Raw genomic sequence first — 18751 nt, 5'->3', positions numbered from 1 at the left:
TTTAGCACTCCTCAATTTTATAGTAGCTCTTAAGATATATTTTAAACTTCTTCCAATCTTCTTCCACAGTCTCTTTCTCTTGGTCGCGGATTCTGCCGGTCATTTCTGCCAGTCCCATAAAGTCGATCACTTTCGCCTGCCATTCCTCCAGCGTGGGTAGCTCTTGTGTCTTCCAATACTTTGCTAGAAGAATCCTTGCTGCCGTAGTAGCGTACAAAAAGAAATTCCTATCCTTCTTCGGCACCAGCTGGCCGACCATACCCAAGAGAAATGCCTCTGGTTTCTTGTTAAAGGTGCACTTAAGCACTTTCTTAATTTCATTATAAATCATTTCCCAGAAGGCCTTAATCTTTGGGCAGGTCCACCAAAGGTGGAAAAAGGTACCTTCAGTCTCTTTACATTTCCAACATTTGTTATTGGGCAAATGATAAATCTTCGCAAGCTTGACTGGGGTCATGTACCACCTGTAAATCATTTTCATAATGCACAATTTCTGTTCTCATCCTGAAGCAAAGTTCTTAACCTGAAGCACTCTTTCTGGGTTTGCAGAGTCTGTAACCTGAAGCGTATTTAACCTGAAGTGTATGTAACCCAAGGTACCACTGTATTGCGCTTCTGAATGCATGCCAGCCTTCCTTCTGGATCGTGTTAGCGAACACCTTCCACCCAAATACAGTGGCACCTCGGGTTAAGTACTTAATTTGTTCTGGAGGTGTCTGTTCTTAACCTGAAACTGTTCTTAACCTGAAGCGCCACTTTAGCTAATGGGGCCTCCTGCTGCTGCCGCATGATTTCTGTTCTCATCCTGAAGCAAAGTTCTTAACCTGAGGTACTATTTCTGGGTTAACGGAGTCTGTAACCTGAAGGGTATTTAACCTGAAGTGTATGTAACCCAAGGTACCACTGTATTGCGCTTCTTAATGCACGCCAGCCTTCCTTCTGGATCGTGTTAGCGAACACCTTCCACCCAAATACAGTGGTACCTCGGGTTAAGTACTTGATTCATTCCAGAGGTCCGTTCTTAACCTGAAACTGTCCTTAACCTGAAGCACCACTTTAGCTAATGGGGCCTCCTGCTGCTGCTGCACCATCGCTGTGCAATTTCTGTTCTCATCCTGAAGCAAAGTTCTTAACCTGAAGCACTATTTCTGGGTTAGCGGAGTCTGTAACCTGAGGTGTATGTAACCCGAGGCACCACTGTACTTGGTTTGGTGGACTATCCCTAGTGAAATCAATGGGTCATATGAGTCCAGCTTTGCCCCCGGCGCTGCGTAGAAATTGGGTTGCCTCAAAGATTGACCCAGAAGCTCCGTCTGCAGGAATCCAAAGACCAATGGGGCAAACGACCCATGTTTAACTTCCCCCAAGACAGACTTTGTACCTGGTCTGAAAGTGGTGGAAAACCTCCTTCCCCATGACAGTGGCACCTCGGGTTAAGTACTTAATTCGTTCTTAACCTGAAACTGTTCTTAACCTGAAGCACCACTTTAGCTCATGGGGCCTCCTCCTGCTGCTGCTGCTGCACGATTTCTGTTCTGATCCTGAAGCAAAGTTCTGAACCCGAGGTAATATTTCTGGGTTAGCAGAGTATGCAACCTGAAGCGTCTGTAACCTGAGGTACCACTGTCCTCTCCTTTTCCTCCTCATACTGAAATACTCCCCTCAATGAGGCCAAACTTAGATTCACAAAACGTTGAGGGGTCTGCGTCCCCCCAGAAAAAAAGCACTGGATACTTCCCCAAATACAACACCATGTATTGCAGCAGCAAATACAGTGGTACTTCTGGTTAAGTACTTAATTCTGATCGCCGAAGAATGGATGCTTTTGAATTCTGGTGCTGGAGGAGACTCTTGAGAGTCCCATGGACTGCAAGAAGATCCAACCTCTCCACTCTTAAGGAAATCAGCCCTGAGTGCTCACTGGAAGGACAGATCCTGAAGCTGAGGCTCCAAGACTTTGGCCACCTCATGAGAAGAGAAGACTCCCTGGAAAAGACCCTGATGTTGGGGAAGATGGAGGGCACAAGGAGAAGGGGACAACGGAGGACGAGATGGTTGGACAGTGTTCTCGAAGCTACAGTGGTGCCCCGCAAGACGAACGCCTCGCATGACGGAAAACCCGCTAGACGAAAGAGTTTTCCGTTTTGGAGGCACTTCGCAAAACGAATTTCCCTATGGGCTTGCTTCGCAAGACGAAAATGTCTTGCGAGTTCCTGCGGGGTTTTTTCCCTCCCCCCCCCTTTTCCTAAGCCCTAAGCCGCTTATCAGCTGATCCGCTAAAAGCCGCTAAACCGCTAATAGCGCTAATCCGCTAAGCTGTCAATGGGCTTGCTTCGCAAGACGAAAAAACCGCTAGACGAAGAGACTCGCGGAACGGATTCTTTTCGTCTTGCGAGGCACCACTGTACCAGCATGAGGGAGGCAGTGGAAGACAGGAGGGCCTGGCGTGCTCTGGTTCAGGGGGTCACGAAGAGTCGGACACAACTAAACGACTAAACAAAAACATGGGGTTTTTGTTGTTGTTTAGAAGAGCATTTACCCATCTTACGAGCAGTCTAAAGTTGGTGAGAACTAGAACCAAGGGCTGGAAGTAAAGAAGTGGTGTGTCTGGGATGCCTGCTTTGGTCCTGTTTTGCTAGAAATAACCAAGAGTAGTATTTCTAGTTCTCCCTGATTTGTGTGTGAGAGAGCAGTGAGAGTTGAAAAGCAGAAAAAGACAGAATTTGGTTGGCATGGCTCTCAGGCCCAGATTCTGGCCCTGTAGCCATTCATTTTTAAGGCATTTAAGGTGCAATAAAACTCTTTGGGGTTTGGAGTTTGGTTTTTTGCTGCAACAGACTAACTCATTGTTACCCCTCTTGGAATCTAAACTTTTGAAAATGTGATATTGTTATGTACTGAGTCGAATAGGATCCAACTGCAGCAGTCTGATTGGTCCTAGAATAGGATCCAGAAGGCAGCAGTCTGATTGGTCCTAGAACAATAGGATTCAGAATGCAGCAGTCTGATTGGTCCTAGAACAATGCAGCAGTATGATTGGTTGGCAGGAACCACCCAATCATGCTCCAGATAGAAGTGAATCCACAACCTGATTGGCTTACAGTAGAATTCTGGAATTAGCCAATCATGTGCAGCCCATTGTGTAAATAATGTATATAAAGCAGATACTTTGAGGGGACTTTCATTCATTCCTCCTCACCACTATGAGCTGAATAAAGAGCATGAAATCACTTTGCGACTCTGAGTATATTTCAGATATCTACCTATAGGCTGCAGTAGACCAGGTCATTCTATTATCTCAGCATTCTGACACCGTTCAGGCATCTGCATAGCTCAGGTTTTATTCTTGGTTAATTCAGCCTCGAATAATGCAACTGCATGTACAAGAAGTTTTGTATTCTTAAGCAAGTGCCAGGTGTTCATCCCCAGAGACAGAAGACTTGAGCAAGGCAGATTGAGTTTATTATTTTTTTTTAATTTATCCAGCACCATAATTCTTGCAGCTGCTTATAGAAAAGAAACAAAATAATAAATTAATAAACAATATAAAATCGTGTCAGCGAACAACATCCCCACCCCCAATAGTCAGCAGCCAAGAGGTCTAGTGATATCTCAGAGGGCATTCCTAGTGAGAAAGCAGTAGCAGGCTCCAGTTGACAGGCCTGGATTATCTGGACTGTAGTCAACTAATTTTAGTTAGAGTAGACCCATTGAAATTAATGACCATTAATGTCAATGAGCAACAGGTAACATCCTTTGTACTGTCGTGGAAGCACTACAAGGCCAGCAGTTCACTCATCCAATTAATGTTGCTGGTTTTCTCCCAGTGCTGATTTTGATTAGTTCCCGCAAATCTTACAAGATCTGGACATGCCACAAATACAAAGATAATGTATACATGCTGGATCATTAAGTTTGCAGAAAGAGTTTTCAGTATGATCTGCAACCTTTCACCTCAACTCCTTCCCCCTGTGGCAACTGTGTTGTTTCAAGGCTTTCCTGGACTCTGGTCAAAGGTCTCATACATTGTTTCTTCACCCCTTCACACAATCCTACCAAATGACCTCAACCCAGACTGCTCTGCCTTTATTTTAGTTATTTATGCAGTTACGCAACAGCTTTATACACTGGCTTTCAGGGCATAGAACCCTGTAGGCTTTTCTCCCTTTGTCCTCAAGTAGAGAAAATGAATAGTACTGCAGATATCCCTTCAAATTTTTTCATCATTTTAGAGCCAGCCTAGGCTGGGAGGGAGGGGTGCGGGTGGTGCTGTGGGTTAAACCACAGAGCCTAGGACTTGCTGATCAGAAGGTCGGAGGTTTGAATCCCCGCGACGGGGTGAGCTCCCGTTGCTCAGTCCCTGCTCCTGCCAACCTAGCAGTTCGAAAGCACCTCAAAGTGCAAGTAGATAAATAGGTACCACTCCAGCGGGAAGGTAAACGGCGTTTCCGTGTGCTGCTCTGGTTCGCCAGAAGCGGCTTAGTCCTGCTGGCCACATGACCCGGAAGCTGTACGCTGGCTCCCTCGGCCAATAAAGCGAGATGAGCGCCACAACCCCAGAGTCGGTCACGACTGGACCTAATGGTCAGGGGTTCCTTTACGTAGGCTGGGAGGGAGAAAAAGCAGGTGGAGTAGGCCCCATTGAATTCAACAGGACTTGCTTCTGAGTAGACACGCCCAGGCCCATGTGGCTACCTTTGGGTGGTATTCAGCTGCATTTTACTCAGTTTTAATGAACACAGGCAAGTTAGGGCCATAAAATTCATGGAGTCTATTCTGAGCAAATGTTCAGGCTTTTCCAGATTTCATTTTGCACTTTCCAGGCACTGGTCTGGGCTTTAAAACTCCCTGTCCCCCCCCCAAAAAAAAAACCCTGCTCCTTGGTACTATGGATTGCATTAAACTAAGCCATATTCAAGTCTGTTGAAATGAATGAACCGAAGTACAGTGGTGCCCCGCAAGATGAATGCCTCGCAAGACGAAAAACCCGCTAGACAAAAGGGTTTTCTGTTTTGGAGGTGCTTCGCAAGACGAATTTCCCTATGGGCTTGCTTTGCAAGATGAAAATGTCTTGCGAGTTTTTCTGACTTTCCCTCCCTTTTTCTAAGCCGCTAAGCCGCTTATCCGCTAAGCCGTTAAAAGCCGCTAATAGCGCTAATCCGCTAATGGGCTTGCTTCGCAAGACGAACAAACCGCTAGAGGAGGAGACTCGTGGAACGGATTCTTTTCGTCTTGCGAGGCACCACTGTAATGATGTCTATTAACCTCTGTACTCTGAGTAAGACTAGCATTGAGTATCACCCTATGTAATGGTGGGTGAAGATGGGGTGTCACACACAAATATACAGTGGAACCCTGGGTTGCGAACGTGATCCGTGCGGGAGGCATGTTCGCAACCCACATCAAGAATACCTTTCTGATTGTCAGAGCCATGGGTGGTGCCTCCTCGCTTTCTGCCATCAAGGTTGTGTCACGTACATTTGGAAATGTACATCTAGTTATTTTTCCCCTTTAATTTTTTTTTAGAGGGGCCCCCCCTAAGAGTGTGGGGTCCTAAACTGGAGCTTGTTTAGCTTATACCTAAATCTGGCACTTATAGAATCATAGAATCGTAGAGTTGGAAGAGACCACAAGGGCCATCGAGTCCAACCCCCTGCCAAGCAGGAAACACCATCAGAGCACTCCTGACATATGGTTGTCAAGCCTCTGCTTAAAGACCCCCAAAGAAGGAGACTCCACCACACTCCTTGGCAGCAAATTCCACTGTCGAACAGCTCTTACTGTCAGGAAGTTCTTCCTAATGTTTAGGTGGAATCTTCTTTCTTGTAGTTTGGAACCATTGCTCCGTGTCCGCTTCTCTGGAGCAGCAGAAAACAACCTTTCTCCCTCCTCTATGTGACATCCTTTTATATATTTGAACATGGCTATCATATCACCCCTTAACCTCCTCTTCTCCAGGCTAAACATGTCCAGCTCCCTTAGCCGTTCCTCATAAGGCATCGTTTCCAGGCCTTTGACCATTTGGGTTGCCCTCCTCTGGACACGTTCCAGATGGAGGAACGTGTTAAATCATAGCTGTCAATCCAGTTAAATCGTAGCTGTCAACTTTTCCCTTTCTTTTATGGAACATTCCCTTCTTCCAAACAGGATTCCTCGCAAGAACAGGGAATGACTGAACTCCCTGCAGCCTGGCCGGGGGCTGGACTAGATGCTTGGGACAAAGGCGCCTCTCTCCTGATTGGGGGCCCGGGCGGGGGGCGTGGCCGTGGTGGCGTCGCGCCTCCCGATTGGCTGCCCTCGAGGCTCTCCGGCCTCTCCAAGATGGCGGCGCCCAGCTCTTTCCTCAACTGCGAGGAGTACGCCGAGTTCCAGGTGGGAGACGCGGCGGCGGCGCGGAGGGCGGGGGGCGGGGAGCGGGGCTGCTTGGTCGGAGCGGGAGGCCCGGCTCTGCCGCGAAGCCCGGAGAGGCCTCTCTGCCTGAGGGGGACCGAAGAACCGGATGGCCATTCAGCCCCCTTCCTCCTCCTCCTCCGGCCGAGGGGGCGGCAAGGGCAGCCGGGGTCGCCCGGCTCCCGCGGCCTGGGAGGGGGAAGCTGGGTCGGGGCGAGGGCGGCCTGGGAAGGGAGAGGGAGCAAGGCTTCACGAGTCCAAACTCCCCCACAAATCTGGAGTGGAGCCACTTCAGACGGCTGGAGGGCGCCTCGTAACGCCTCCTGCAACCAAAGTGGTGCCAAATAGTAGTATTATTATTACAGTGCTACCTCGGGTTACAGACGCTTCGGGTTACAGACTCCGCTAACCCAGAAATAGTGCTTCAGGTTAAGAACTTTGCTTCAGGATGAGAACAGAAATCGTGCAGTGGGAGGCGTCGTCGTCGTCGTTTAGTCGTTTAGTCGTGTCCGACTCTTTGTGACCCCCTGGACCAGAGCACGCCAGGCACTCCTGTCTTCCACTGCCCCCCGCAGCTTGGTCAGACTCATGTTTGTAGCTTCGAGAACACTGTCCAACCATCTCGTCCTCTGTCATCCCCTTCTCCTTGTGCCCTCCATCTTTCCCAACATCAGGGTCTTTTCCAGGGAGTCTTCTCTTCTCATGAGGTGGCCAAAGTCTTGGAGCCTCAGCTTCAGGATCTGTCCTTCCAGTGAGCACTCAGGGCTGATTTCCTTAAGAGTGGAGAGGTTGGATCTTCTTGCAGTCCATGGGACTCTCCAGAGTCTCCTCCAGCACCAGAATTCAAAAGCATCCATTCTTCGGCGATCAGCCTTCTTTATGGTCCAGCTCTCACTTCCATACATCACTCCTGGGAAAACCAGAGCTTTAACTATACGGACCTTTGTTGGCAAGGTGATGTCTCTACTTCTCAAGATGCTGTCTAGGCCTGTCATTGCCCTTCTCCCAAGAAGCAGGCGTCTTTTAATTTCGTGGCTGCTGTCACCATCTGCAGTGATCATGGAGCCCAAGAAAGTAAAATCTCTCACTGCCTCCATTTCTTCCCCTTCTATTTGCCAGGAGGTGATGGGCCCAGTGGCCATGATCTTCATTTTTTGGATGTTGAGCTTCAGACCATATTTTGCACTCTCCTCTTTCACCCTCAATAAAAGGTTCTTTAATTCCTCCTCACTTTCTGCCATCAAGGTTTGTGTCATCTGCATATCTGAGGTTGTTGATATTTCTTCCGGCAATCTTAATTCCGGCTAGGGATTCATCCAGCCCAGCCTTTCGCATAATGAATTCTGCATATAAGTTAAATAAGCAGGGAGACAAAATGCAGCCTTGTCGTACTCCTTTCCCAATTTTGAACCAGTCAGTTGTTCCATATCCAGTTCTAACTGTAGCTTCTTGTCCCACATAGAGATTTCTCAGGAGACAGATGAGGTGATCAGGCACTCCCATTTCTTTAAGAACTTGCCATAGTTTGCCATGGTCGACACAGTCAAAGGCTTTTGCATAGTCAATGAAGCAGAAGTAAATGTCTTTCTGGAACTCTCTAGCTTTCTCCATAATCCAGCGCATGTTTGCAATTTGGTCTCTGGTTCCTCTGCCTCTTCTAAATCCAGCTTGCACTTCTGGGAGTTCTCGGTCCACATACTGCTTGAGCCTTCCTTGTAGAATTTTAAGCATAACCTTGCTAGCGTGAGAAATTAGTGCAATTGTGCGATAGTTGGAGCATTCTTTGGCACTGCCCTTCTTTGGGATTGGGATGTAGACTGATCTTCTCCAATCTTCTGGCCACTGCTGAGTTTTCCAAACTTGCTGGCATATTGAGTGTAGCACCTTAACAGCATCATCTTTTAAAATTTTAAATAGTTCAGCTGGAATACCATCACTTCCACTGGCCTTGTTATTTGCAGTGCTTTCTAAGGCCCATTTGACTTCACTCTCCAGGATGTCTGGCTCAAGGTCAGCAACCACACTACCTGGGGTATATGAGACATCCGTTTCTTTCTGGTATAATTCCTCTGTGTATTCTTGCCACCTCTTCTTGATGTCTTGCACCATTAGCTAAAGTGGTGCTTCAGGTGAAGAACAGTTTCAGGTTAAGAACAGACACCTCCAGAACGAATTAAGTACTTAACCCGAGGTGTCACTGTATTTGGGTAGAAGGGGTTCGCTAACACGATCCAGAAGGAAGGCTGGCATGCATTCAGGAGCACAATACAGTGGTACCTTGGGTTACATACACTTCAGGTTAAATACGCTTCAGGTTACAGACTCCGCTAACCCAGAAATAGTGCTCCAGGTTAAGAACTTTGCTTCAGGATGAGAACAGAAATTGTGCTCCGGCGGCGTGGCGGCAGCAGGAGGCCCCATTAGCTAAAGTGGTGCTTCAGGTTAAGAACAGTTTCAGGTTAAGAACGGACCTCTGGAATGAATCAAGTACTTAACCCGAGGTACCACTATATTATTATTTCCCCAGCCACTCTGAGCAGTTACCAACAGAATATACAGTGGTACCTCGGGTTAAGAACTTAATTCATTCCAGGGGTCCGTTCTTAACCTGAAACTGTTCTTCACCTGAAGCACCACTTTAGCTAATGGGGCCTCCCGCTGCCGCCACGCTGCCAGAGCACAATTTCTGTTCTCATCCTGAAGCAAAGTTCTTAACCTGGAGCACTATTTCTGGGTTAACGGAGTTTGTAACCTGAAGCGTATGTAACCCGAGGTCCCACTGTATTAGTAGTACAGTCATACCTCGAGATGAATACGCTTTGGGTTAGGCAAATTCAGGTTGCGCTCCGCGGTGACCCAGAAGTAACGGAGCGTGTTACTTCTGGGTTCCGCCCCGCGCGCATGCGCAGACCATCAAAATGACGTCACACGCATGCACAGAAGCGCCAAAACGTGACACGTGCGGACACGGGTTATGTTCACTTTGGGATGCGAATGGGGCTCCGGAACGGATAATAATAATAATAATAAGCACTAAAACATCAAACATTGAAAACTTTCCTAAACAGGGCTGCCTTCAGATGTCTTCTAAAAGTCAGATAGTTGTTTATTTCCTTGACATCTGATGGGAGGGCGTTCCACAGGGCGGGGGCCACTACTGAGGAGACCCTCTGCCTTGTTCCCTGTAACCCCACTCATTTCCCTGGGTTTTTTTTCTTTTTCACTCTTTTTCACCTTAGAATCAACGTGTCTGTCTTTCTTCTACAGGAGTTGCTCAGGGTGATGAGAACCATCGATGACAGAATAGTCCATGAATTAAACACCACTATCCCAACAGCTTCTTTTGTAGGAAAAGTTGATGCTAGCAAAACGTGTAAAGAACTTCATCAGTCGGTAAATGCATTTGTTGCTGTTCTATTACAGTGGTTCCCCGCAAGACGAACGCCTCGCAAGACGGAAAACCCGCTAGACGAAAGGGTTTTCCGTTTTGGAGGCGCTTCGCAAAACGAATTTCCCTATGGGCTTGCTTCGCAAGACGAAAATGTCTTGCGAGTTCCTGCGGGGTTTTTCCCCTTTTTTCCTCCTTTTCCTAAGCCCTAAGCCGCTTATCAGCTGATCCGCTAAACCGCTAATAGCGCTAATCCGCTAAGCTGTCAATGGGCTTGCTTCGCAAGACGAAAAACCGCTATACGAAGAGCCTCGCGGCGGCACGGATTAATTTCGTCTTGCGAGGCACCACTGTGTTTTGTGTTTTGGTTTTTAACTTATAAAATGTTACCAAGTGGTAATAGGCATGTCACTCATTAATGCCATGCTACATAGTGACTATGTTTAACTACTTCATTCTCTGGAAGGAGATTGTTACTGCTTTTGTCACTGTCAAGAGGTAGGTTCAGACAGGGATAGTTATAAATTATTTTAAAGTCTAATAATAAACAGAAGTACAAAAAAAATTGGGGTAAACCCTAAGAGGTAGGAGGAACACGCAAAACAGATTAATAAGGAGTGAGCATGCTCAGTGGGCACAAAATTCTGAGAGGCTTTTGTGGGGCAGGGGAAAAGGAGGATGGGGGAAATGGACTATTCTGGAAAAGAGCATGGCTGACTGGAACTTGGAAACCTATGCTGCAACATCTTATTTCAAGCTTCGCTCGTAATCAATAATCCCCATGACGAGTTAATAATAGTTAACCATACATCTGAAAAGTCCGGCCTTGTGGATGTCTTAGAAGCATCAGAGACTGTAGTGCAGTTGAAGTTAAGCAAATTGGAACTATCATTCCCCTGGACAGGACACCAGTGGGAGTCCCATGGAACAGGAGAATAGAATAATATTTAATAATAATATAAACTAAAAAGTTTTACCTCTCTGTGGTTCTCTCTCTCTCTCCATGGCCTCACTTCCTTCAAGAATGAGTCTTGTAACTGCCTCTCACTCCCACTGGCCCCTTCCTCCAAATACTGTTAATATCTTTCAATGCTCCTGTCAGTCTCAGGCGAGTCAGTGCCAATGTTCTCAATGATCTGGGCCTTATCCTGTATGAAAAGGAATCTGTCCCCACCCCACTTATGGTATTAGTGCCTTTCTAAGACAGCCTCTTAAACAGCTTTCTGTATTTTAAGTAAATTAAATTGAAATATCTTAAATTGGCTTTCTGTCATTTTAAATAGCATTATATTATGGGTTCAGAGGCTTGCTCCTCATTTGCTTATTTACTCCCTTTAGCAGTGCTGTTAACAAAGATGTACAATAAAAGTTGCATCTATATCCTGCTGGTTGCACCAGTAAGAATTCATTGTCTGACATGTAAAAAGCCGAGAACCTTTTTAAACACCAGGCAATGAATTCTTACTGGTGCAACCAGCAGGATATAGTCTACCCTGGAGCAGCAGCCTAAGGAGCTCTTGGAACTTCAGGATACATTAAAAGTTGGAAAGGTAGTTTTGAATGTATCTGGCTGCATTTGTGAATAAGAAGGCGAGAAAGCTGGTTGGGAGTAAAACGATCTTGTGGAACATCCACTGCATGCACGTTGAAAGATTTACATTCTGTACAAAAATCATTCCATTTATTCCTTGCTTTTAACAGGTGATTGGATAGCTGACTCTTTTCTTTTCACTATTTATTTAGCTGGCACAGGCTCATGAAAGTAGAGAGAGAATAATCAAAACCTGTATTGCCCAAGCTTCCAGTGTAGTAGAATCTTTGCAGGAAGAGAGGAGGAAATCTCTGGAGGATACGGCATTGTTAAAAAGGCTCAGGAAAGAGCAGACAAAGGTGAGTGGAAGAGTTTTAAGACTTATTTCCTTGTTATTATTATATGAAAAATAGTGTACAATTCATAATCGCAAGCGGAAAAAAGATAGTACAGTGGTACCTCGGGTTACATACGCTTCAGGTTACATACGCTTCAGTTTACAGACTCTGCTAACCCAGAAATAGTACCTCGGGTTCAGAACTTTGCTTCAGGATGAGAACAGAAATCGTGCTCCGGCGGCGCAGTGGCAGCAGCAGGAGGCCCCATTAGCTAAAGTGGTGCTTCAGGTTAAGAACAGTTTCAGGTTAAGTACGGACTTCTGGAACGAATGAAGTACTTAACCTGAGGTTCCACTGTACATGCAGGTCCTGCTTACTGAACATAGGCCTTTCTATCTGGCCCTTGGGACATTTCCCTGGCCCCTCTCCGTCTCACCAGTCACATCCTTTCTCCTCAGGCTGCACCCCTTAGCAGCCCTGCCTTGCACTCTTCGTAAGTGCTTTGCCTGGCTAGAATATGCCCTTGAGTCCTGATGACGCTTCTTGCAGTGTCATGGATGGAGGATAGAGGGTGTGTGCGAGACTGTGCAGAAAACAGCCTACTGTACAAAGGCAAGGGAACCTGCCCCTCCGTCCGAAAAAGATTCCCCATCTCTGCTTTGTGGTCTCTTGGACAGGAAAAAAAAAATCCCCTTCCACCAGTGGAATGTTCTAATATCTGTTCAAGGCCAGGCCCCCGATACCTATGTTAAATTCACCTATCTGCATGGAAAGGTTCACTTGCTGGATGGTAGGGTCTGGACCACTGCTAGTTAATGTTCAGGGATCTTCAGTGTTTGTCATAATGTTTTTATTTACGTGAATAAATGTTTCGGCTTCTACGTGGTTTCGTTGGATGATAAAGAACATGATCCCTGTGGGTCTGCTGCTGATAGGAACCCATCCATCTTGCCAAGCTCCTAATGCAGAGAGTACTTATCTTCTTTCCTTTCTCCCACAGTTGAGATTAATGCAGTCAGAGCTGAACGTTGAAGAAGTGGTAAATGATAGAAGCTGGAAGGTATGGCATCCTCTTGACTGGAGATTTAGGACCTCTGTGTGAATATTTGTTTGATGCAACACATTAAAACTGTGATGAGATGAAGTGTGATGATTCAGGCTAGGTTAAAATAAGGAGAGGAGTAGAAATACTCTGAATAAGCGGTTCTCAAACTTGTTTGGCCTGCTGCTCCCGTTTCAGAAAAAAATACATATTAAGCGCGTTCTGCAAATCTACCTTCTTAAGCAAAGAAACAGAAAGATACAGTGACAAATTTGGTTCTTTTATGTATCTGTATTTCTACCTACGTCCTACAATATAGTAAAGAAAGATGTTGTAAATAAGACATCTTGAAGCTTGAAATTATAAAATTATTTATAAAAATCAACCCTAGTATCATTCGCACTACACACAGAAAACTAAGATAACGAAAGATAATATTAAAATAAAAATTAAGAATAACATGAAAAATAATACTAATGAGAAGGATGAACCTGGTGTGCTGCTATCAGTTTATTAATGTTTGGTTCTGCAAAGTGGACTAGGCCCCAGGATTAAAAACCCATGGGGCGGAGCAGAGTGAAGCCTGCCGACTCGAGTCTGGTCCACCCCAGGGGCAGGTCCAGCACCTCAGCCCGCCTGCCATTGGCTGAATAGGCAGGCAAGCTGCAATTCACTTCCTGGGCTTGAGTGAACCTGAAAAGGGTTCACCCAAACCCAGGTGTCAGGCTTCGGGGAATCGGATCCCTCCCCCGGTGGCAGTAAATAAGCAGATCAAACAAAAGGAGCGTTCTTACCAGTTAGTTTCTTTAATAATCACAGTGAGAGACAAAGGAATGCATCTCTTGAAATGGCGTTGCTCCCAGTAAAGGTGCACCCCTTCTGTCCCCCTTAATCTACGTCACTCCTATGCCAGGTAATCTAAGCTTATTGTCACTGCGCTCTCTGTTCTGTCACTCTCAAAAGCCCGTCTAGTCTTAGGCAAAGGGGGGGATCTGCCAGCTGTCTCTCTCCTGGCGTTTCCTCTTCTAGCTGTTCCTCACCCAGTATTTCCCAGCTTTCCCCCTCTGGACTATGCCCCTCTGCAAACCACTGTTCTAAATCAATACTGTCCTCCTGCTCATGGGAAGGTTCAGGACAATGGGGGGGGGAGCCCTCCCACCATTCCTCCTCAGTCCAGTCCCTGACACCCCTCACTCTGGATCCAGGCGAGGGCTCGTCACCGTCCCACAGTGGCGCCCAACGTGGTGGTAAGAATCATTGCACAGCAGAATGAATCGTTTTTAAATTTTTTCTTCTTTATACTTTTACTGCCCCCTGTTTTTATTCAACACCCCCGAATTTCAGCCGAGGCTACTACCGCGCCCCTGGATCGTAGCAGCTTTCCCCCCCTTTGAGAAATACTGCTGTAAATAAATAAAACAAATAGCCTAGGTATCTAAGATGGACACAAAACAGATGAAAACAATAAAAACGTAACAAAAAATATAAAACAAAGCACATTTTATGTATGGATAAATCTGTTGGCAACATATGCATAGTTGATTGGACTGTAATTAATCCTTTATTTTGGGGGGGGGTAAAGTTTTATTAGTATTATATAATTTTAGAATGCATATAAAACAGAGATTAAAAATATAACAACAGTCAAAAATTTAAAGATGAAAAACAAAACTATAAAATATACACACATGAGTTAAAATAACAAAGTCCAAGTAAAGGCTATCAGCTTTATCAGATCGTCAAGCATAGTTCCAGATTTGCCGGGCTTGTGACGAGGGTTGTCTTGAGAATGATGGTTCTGCTTTATGCTTCTTAAAGGACTGCCAGATCATATAAAAATGTTTGGAGGTTCTTGTCCTTGTCAAAATCTCAAATTATGCATGAATTTCTCTATTAGAGGTATATTCCAGAGTGAACGGTATCAAGTGTCCAGTTTAAGATTTGGGCTGTTTCCCATTGAGTTGCGATTACTGGAGGAGGAGGAGTAGTAGTAATAATAATAATAATAATATATTTATATCCCACCCATCTGGCTGGGTTTCCCCAGCATTTTGCTCCCCAGCAGATTAGGTGTTTTGAACATTCATTGCACCCTTACTTGTATTAACAATATTTATTTCAAGAACCAATCCCTCTGTCTTGGTGTCTTAGGTATTTAATGAACGCTGCAGAGCTCATTATAAGCCTCCGAAGAGTCAGTGACGCAGAGGAGGGGATGTCTTCCCCTGAAAGTGAACTTCAATCATGCAAATAAGAGAAGAAACATGGAACAAGCTGCTTGGGACCTTTTGAGGGGGGGCGGGAATCAGATCTGTGGGGTTCAGCCCAGTGAATCATTTTGCTAATTAAGATAAATCAACCTCTATTTTGTATGGAAAGAAGTCTTTTTTATTAAAGAAAAGAAAAAACCAGATGGAATGTGATGCCAGCATTTTAACTTCAACATTTCCAGATCTACAAGTATCCTTTAGACAGGATGAGAGAATAATGTCTCTATCTCTTCTTGGACCACAAAGTTTCACCTTTTTATTTTGGTTTCCAGGATGGCTAAATTTGGGCTGTATCATCTAGCCTAGTTCTAAAACTGGCATAGGTCTTAAAAGATTACTGCTGTGATAAAAGGAAGTTAATAGGTAATACTTGATACAAAGTGGGAATTTACCTTTTAACTACATGTAGCATTCTGTAAACAAATCCAATTTTGACTGGCGATGTAGTCAATTTAAACTGTGGACTCCAGTTGCAGTCTGACATACCAATGGTTCCAGCTGTGAATTGCTTTATACTGGACACTTTTGGAGTGTGGGTGTTGACATCTATATCTTTTTGGCTTGGATGCTGAAATAATTTGAGAGTGAAAGATATTAAACTCATGAATTTGCTACACGAAGCAAATACTGAATGCCTCTCATCAGTTTCACGGATGACATGCCAATGTGGACAGACCTATAAGTAAATTCACTTCATATCATGTTAACTATAAGTCTCTCTTTATAAGTGGCCTACCAGGGAGTTACACAGCATAATTACTCACCTGTGGAAATAACAGATTTCCCCCCAATATGTCAACAGAGTTTCTTGAAATTAAGTCCTATTGATCAAGTTCTAGAAGAGACACAGTTCTAATTTGTGGGAGAAAAAAAGGTGTGTGTGTGAGTGTTAAATTGAACTCGAGAGAATATGCCTTCGTTAGATGTAACTGTCTGATATTCAAATAAAGGAAATTTACGCCGCTCAACAGCTGGACAACATGACAGGCTTTCCAATAGTTCTATCCTTATATAATTTTGAATACAATTCTTTAATGCCATTTTAAATGTACAAAATAAATTTTCAAGCACCATGCAGTTTTGCTGACAATTTTCTAAAAGCTTAGCCTTATAATAAATCACAAATACTATTTAATTGGCTTGTTTTAGGAGACCAAGAGATTGCTTTACTCTAGTCATGAGATTCCAGTGTGAGGGAAATTAGCTCTGAAAAGCACACAGAACACATTGTTACACTCTACAAAGTGTGTAGATATTTCATTTCAAAAGCCATCAAGGTGTATAGAAAGCAAAAAATAAAATAAAACCCTGCGATAATTACCAACATTCCAGAGTCGCAATACAAGCCTCTCACTGTGTGATGACTCAATTTCCTAAACCCACCTGTGCATAGAAACCTTTATGCTCTCCCTGACAAGACATGGCTGCTTCATTAATTCATTATTAAAAATTCATTTAAGAGGTTGGATTGTAATGATTTTAATTAAGACCAATTATATTTTTAGCATATGGGGGTAGGATTTCCTGTAACGAGGGTTTTCTGGATCTTGGCTTGGCCTGCCACACACCTCACCTTAGCTCTGTATTTCCAGCAAGTAATGATCTAAATTGAAACAAAAGGAAGAAGTGTAGAAACAATTTTTAAAAAAATAAAGAAGAATTGAATAATCCATACCCTTTCAGGGAATGCTGTACATTCCAGATAATGAATGGAACCTGTTTATAATGTGCCAAGACAGACGATAGAAGCAGTTACCACACATCCAAGCCGGTGTGCTTAGGCCCTGTGTAAAGTCTGCATGCCTTTATTTAAACAGTACTTCATTTCCAAACGTAGACTTGGATTTGAAAATTGTGCAAGCGGTTATTTACTTGACCCACTGGAATGATGTTATGTGAATATATGAGTATTCCGAGATCATAGGGTTAGGAGTTAAGATTGCTTCAGCCAAAGCAATTTTGTTTAGCACACATTTGTGCATTAATAAGACAGTGGAGGTGCTGCATGTTTCAACTGCAATGCCTCATGCAATGGTAATCATTGCCCTGTAGATCATTCAGAGACCCTGTTTTCACCTTCATGCAGCTGAAATGCAGAGGAAAGTACCCAGGTGGGGACGATAAGAGTGTGGCGGGCTCCCATTCTGAATGAGCACAATCCTGGAGCCTTCCCACATTTCCCAGTTTCATGTAATGTGATGCGTTGCGAGTGAGTCATGTGGCCGCCTTGTCTTTCTTTTGACAAGCTATGAAATTGCTTGGTGTCTGCATAGCCTCCAGGCCAATGGACTTGATTTCCTAAGCTGAAGAGTTTTATCTTTTGGTTCTTTACTTATTTCACGGTTCCTCACTTTCTGCATTTTTATGTGCAAAACAGCTGAAAGACTGCAATCCTGTTATGGCTGCTGGGGATCCAAAGTGACAGAGGGAAAATAAAACAAAACCTCTAACATTGGGCTTTAATGCCCATAACAGGTTCTGCTTTCTTTTAATTCTTGGCAGCCCTGGTTATGTTTTTTAAAAATACACATATTGCAAAACATCACAAGGGTGCTTTTTATTTTACCTGTTTTGAAAAATGAGAGAACTTTCTCTAAAATGTGGTAATATTTTTTTTAAAACTATCATTTACAGTTAGGAAAGGTCACCTTTGATCATTTACGTTCCATCAAATGGGAAAATACAGAATTTCCTGTTGCAGAACCCTATCACAACCAACCTGACTAAAATATCCAAGTTTTGAGAGCTGTCAGCATTTTGGAAGATTTAAGTGTAAAAGGCTTATTTAATGTCCGGGGGGGGGCGGCAAAATGTGTGGCCCTACTGACACTTTCAAACCCTCCCCCTTCACTTCCTTAATGCCTAAAAGTTGCTTAGCTTTTATCAGCATTGAGGGGTTTTTTATTTTAAAACTATGCACTAGTCCTGGGTTTTTCTATTTGGAATAACTTTGGGGCCAGACGAGATGTGACAAGAACACCCATGTTGGTTAATCATGTGCTTGCCCCATTGAGTCATAAAAGCATGAGGGTGGGGTCTAATTTTCCCAATAGAAAATCACCAAAAAGGGAAGCTGATCTCCTGTCCTCCAAGTTACCTCCCTGTGTGCTGTTGCTTCAGGCATTCTCTTCTCAAGTCCCAACTAGAACAAACTACCGAACTTTCCCTCAGTTCGATTATTTAGACTGGTGTTTCCCAAACCTGGGTCTCCAGTTGTTTTTGGACTACAGTTCCCATCATCCCTGACCTGCTAGCTTAGGGGTGGTGTGAGTTGTAGTCCAAAAAACATCTGGAGACCCAAGATTGAGAAACACTGATTTAGACCAAGTTGACAAAAGCTATTGATGGCTAAGAGCAGCATGCAAATATATCTTAGTAGCATCCCCCATTTCCATCTGTGTATGGAAAAACTGAAGTTAAGGTAACTGGTTGGAGGCTATAAAATCTACCTTTTTCAAAGTTGGTCTAGCACTTGTCAGTGAGAAGCTGCCTTGAGCTTGGACCAAGTACTCTGCAGTCTCACTTCAGGAAAGCCAGGGTGGAATAGTGATAAAATATAAGAAAATAACTAAGGAGATCCGGGGCCAAAATTCCATGCAGCCACAACTCCCTGGCCAGTCTTTAGGCTAGTCATTCTTTCAGCTGAACTTTCCTTACAGGCTGGTTGTGCAGATAAATTGGGGTGGGAGGGTGCTATCCTTAGTTCCGTGGAGAGAATATGTAAACATTAGAAATAAAAAAACCCTGTGCTTCTAGGCCAAAAAACTTGTTTCACAGTTCCATTGGCAGGTT

At 44.5% G+C, this 18751-nt stretch overlaps 1 protein-coding gene and 1 long non-coding RNA gene across 2 annotated transcripts in view; one reads left to right on the top strand and one right to left on the bottom strand.

Moving 5' to 3' along the window:
- Positions 1-18751, bottom strand: part of LOC307206908 — a 61044-nt gene that overhangs the window by 14283 nt on the left and 28010 nt on the right. The gene's annotated exons all lie outside the window — the stretch shown is intronic.
- On the top strand, positions 6249-15927 carry MIX23 (mitochondrial matrix import factor 23). Its single transcript, XM_079958924.1, has 5 exons — positions 6249-6372; positions 9658-9783; positions 11522-11668; positions 12648-12707; positions 14841-15927. Exons 1-5 carry the CDS (start codon positions 6322-6324, stop codon positions 14889-14891), a joined length of 435 nt encoding a protein of 144 aa, XP_079815050.1. The 5' UTR covers positions 6249-6321; the 3' UTR covers positions 14892-15927.

This window comes from Podarcis cretensis (genome assembly GCF_951804945.1).
Source record: "Podarcis cretensis genome assembly, chromosome: 17".
Lineage (NCBI taxonomy): Eukaryota > Metazoa > Chordata > Lepidosauria > Squamata > Lacertidae > Podarcis > Podarcis cretensis.
The sequence above is the reverse complement of the archived record's forward strand: the minus strand, read 5'-3'. Positions and strand labels throughout refer to the sequence as shown.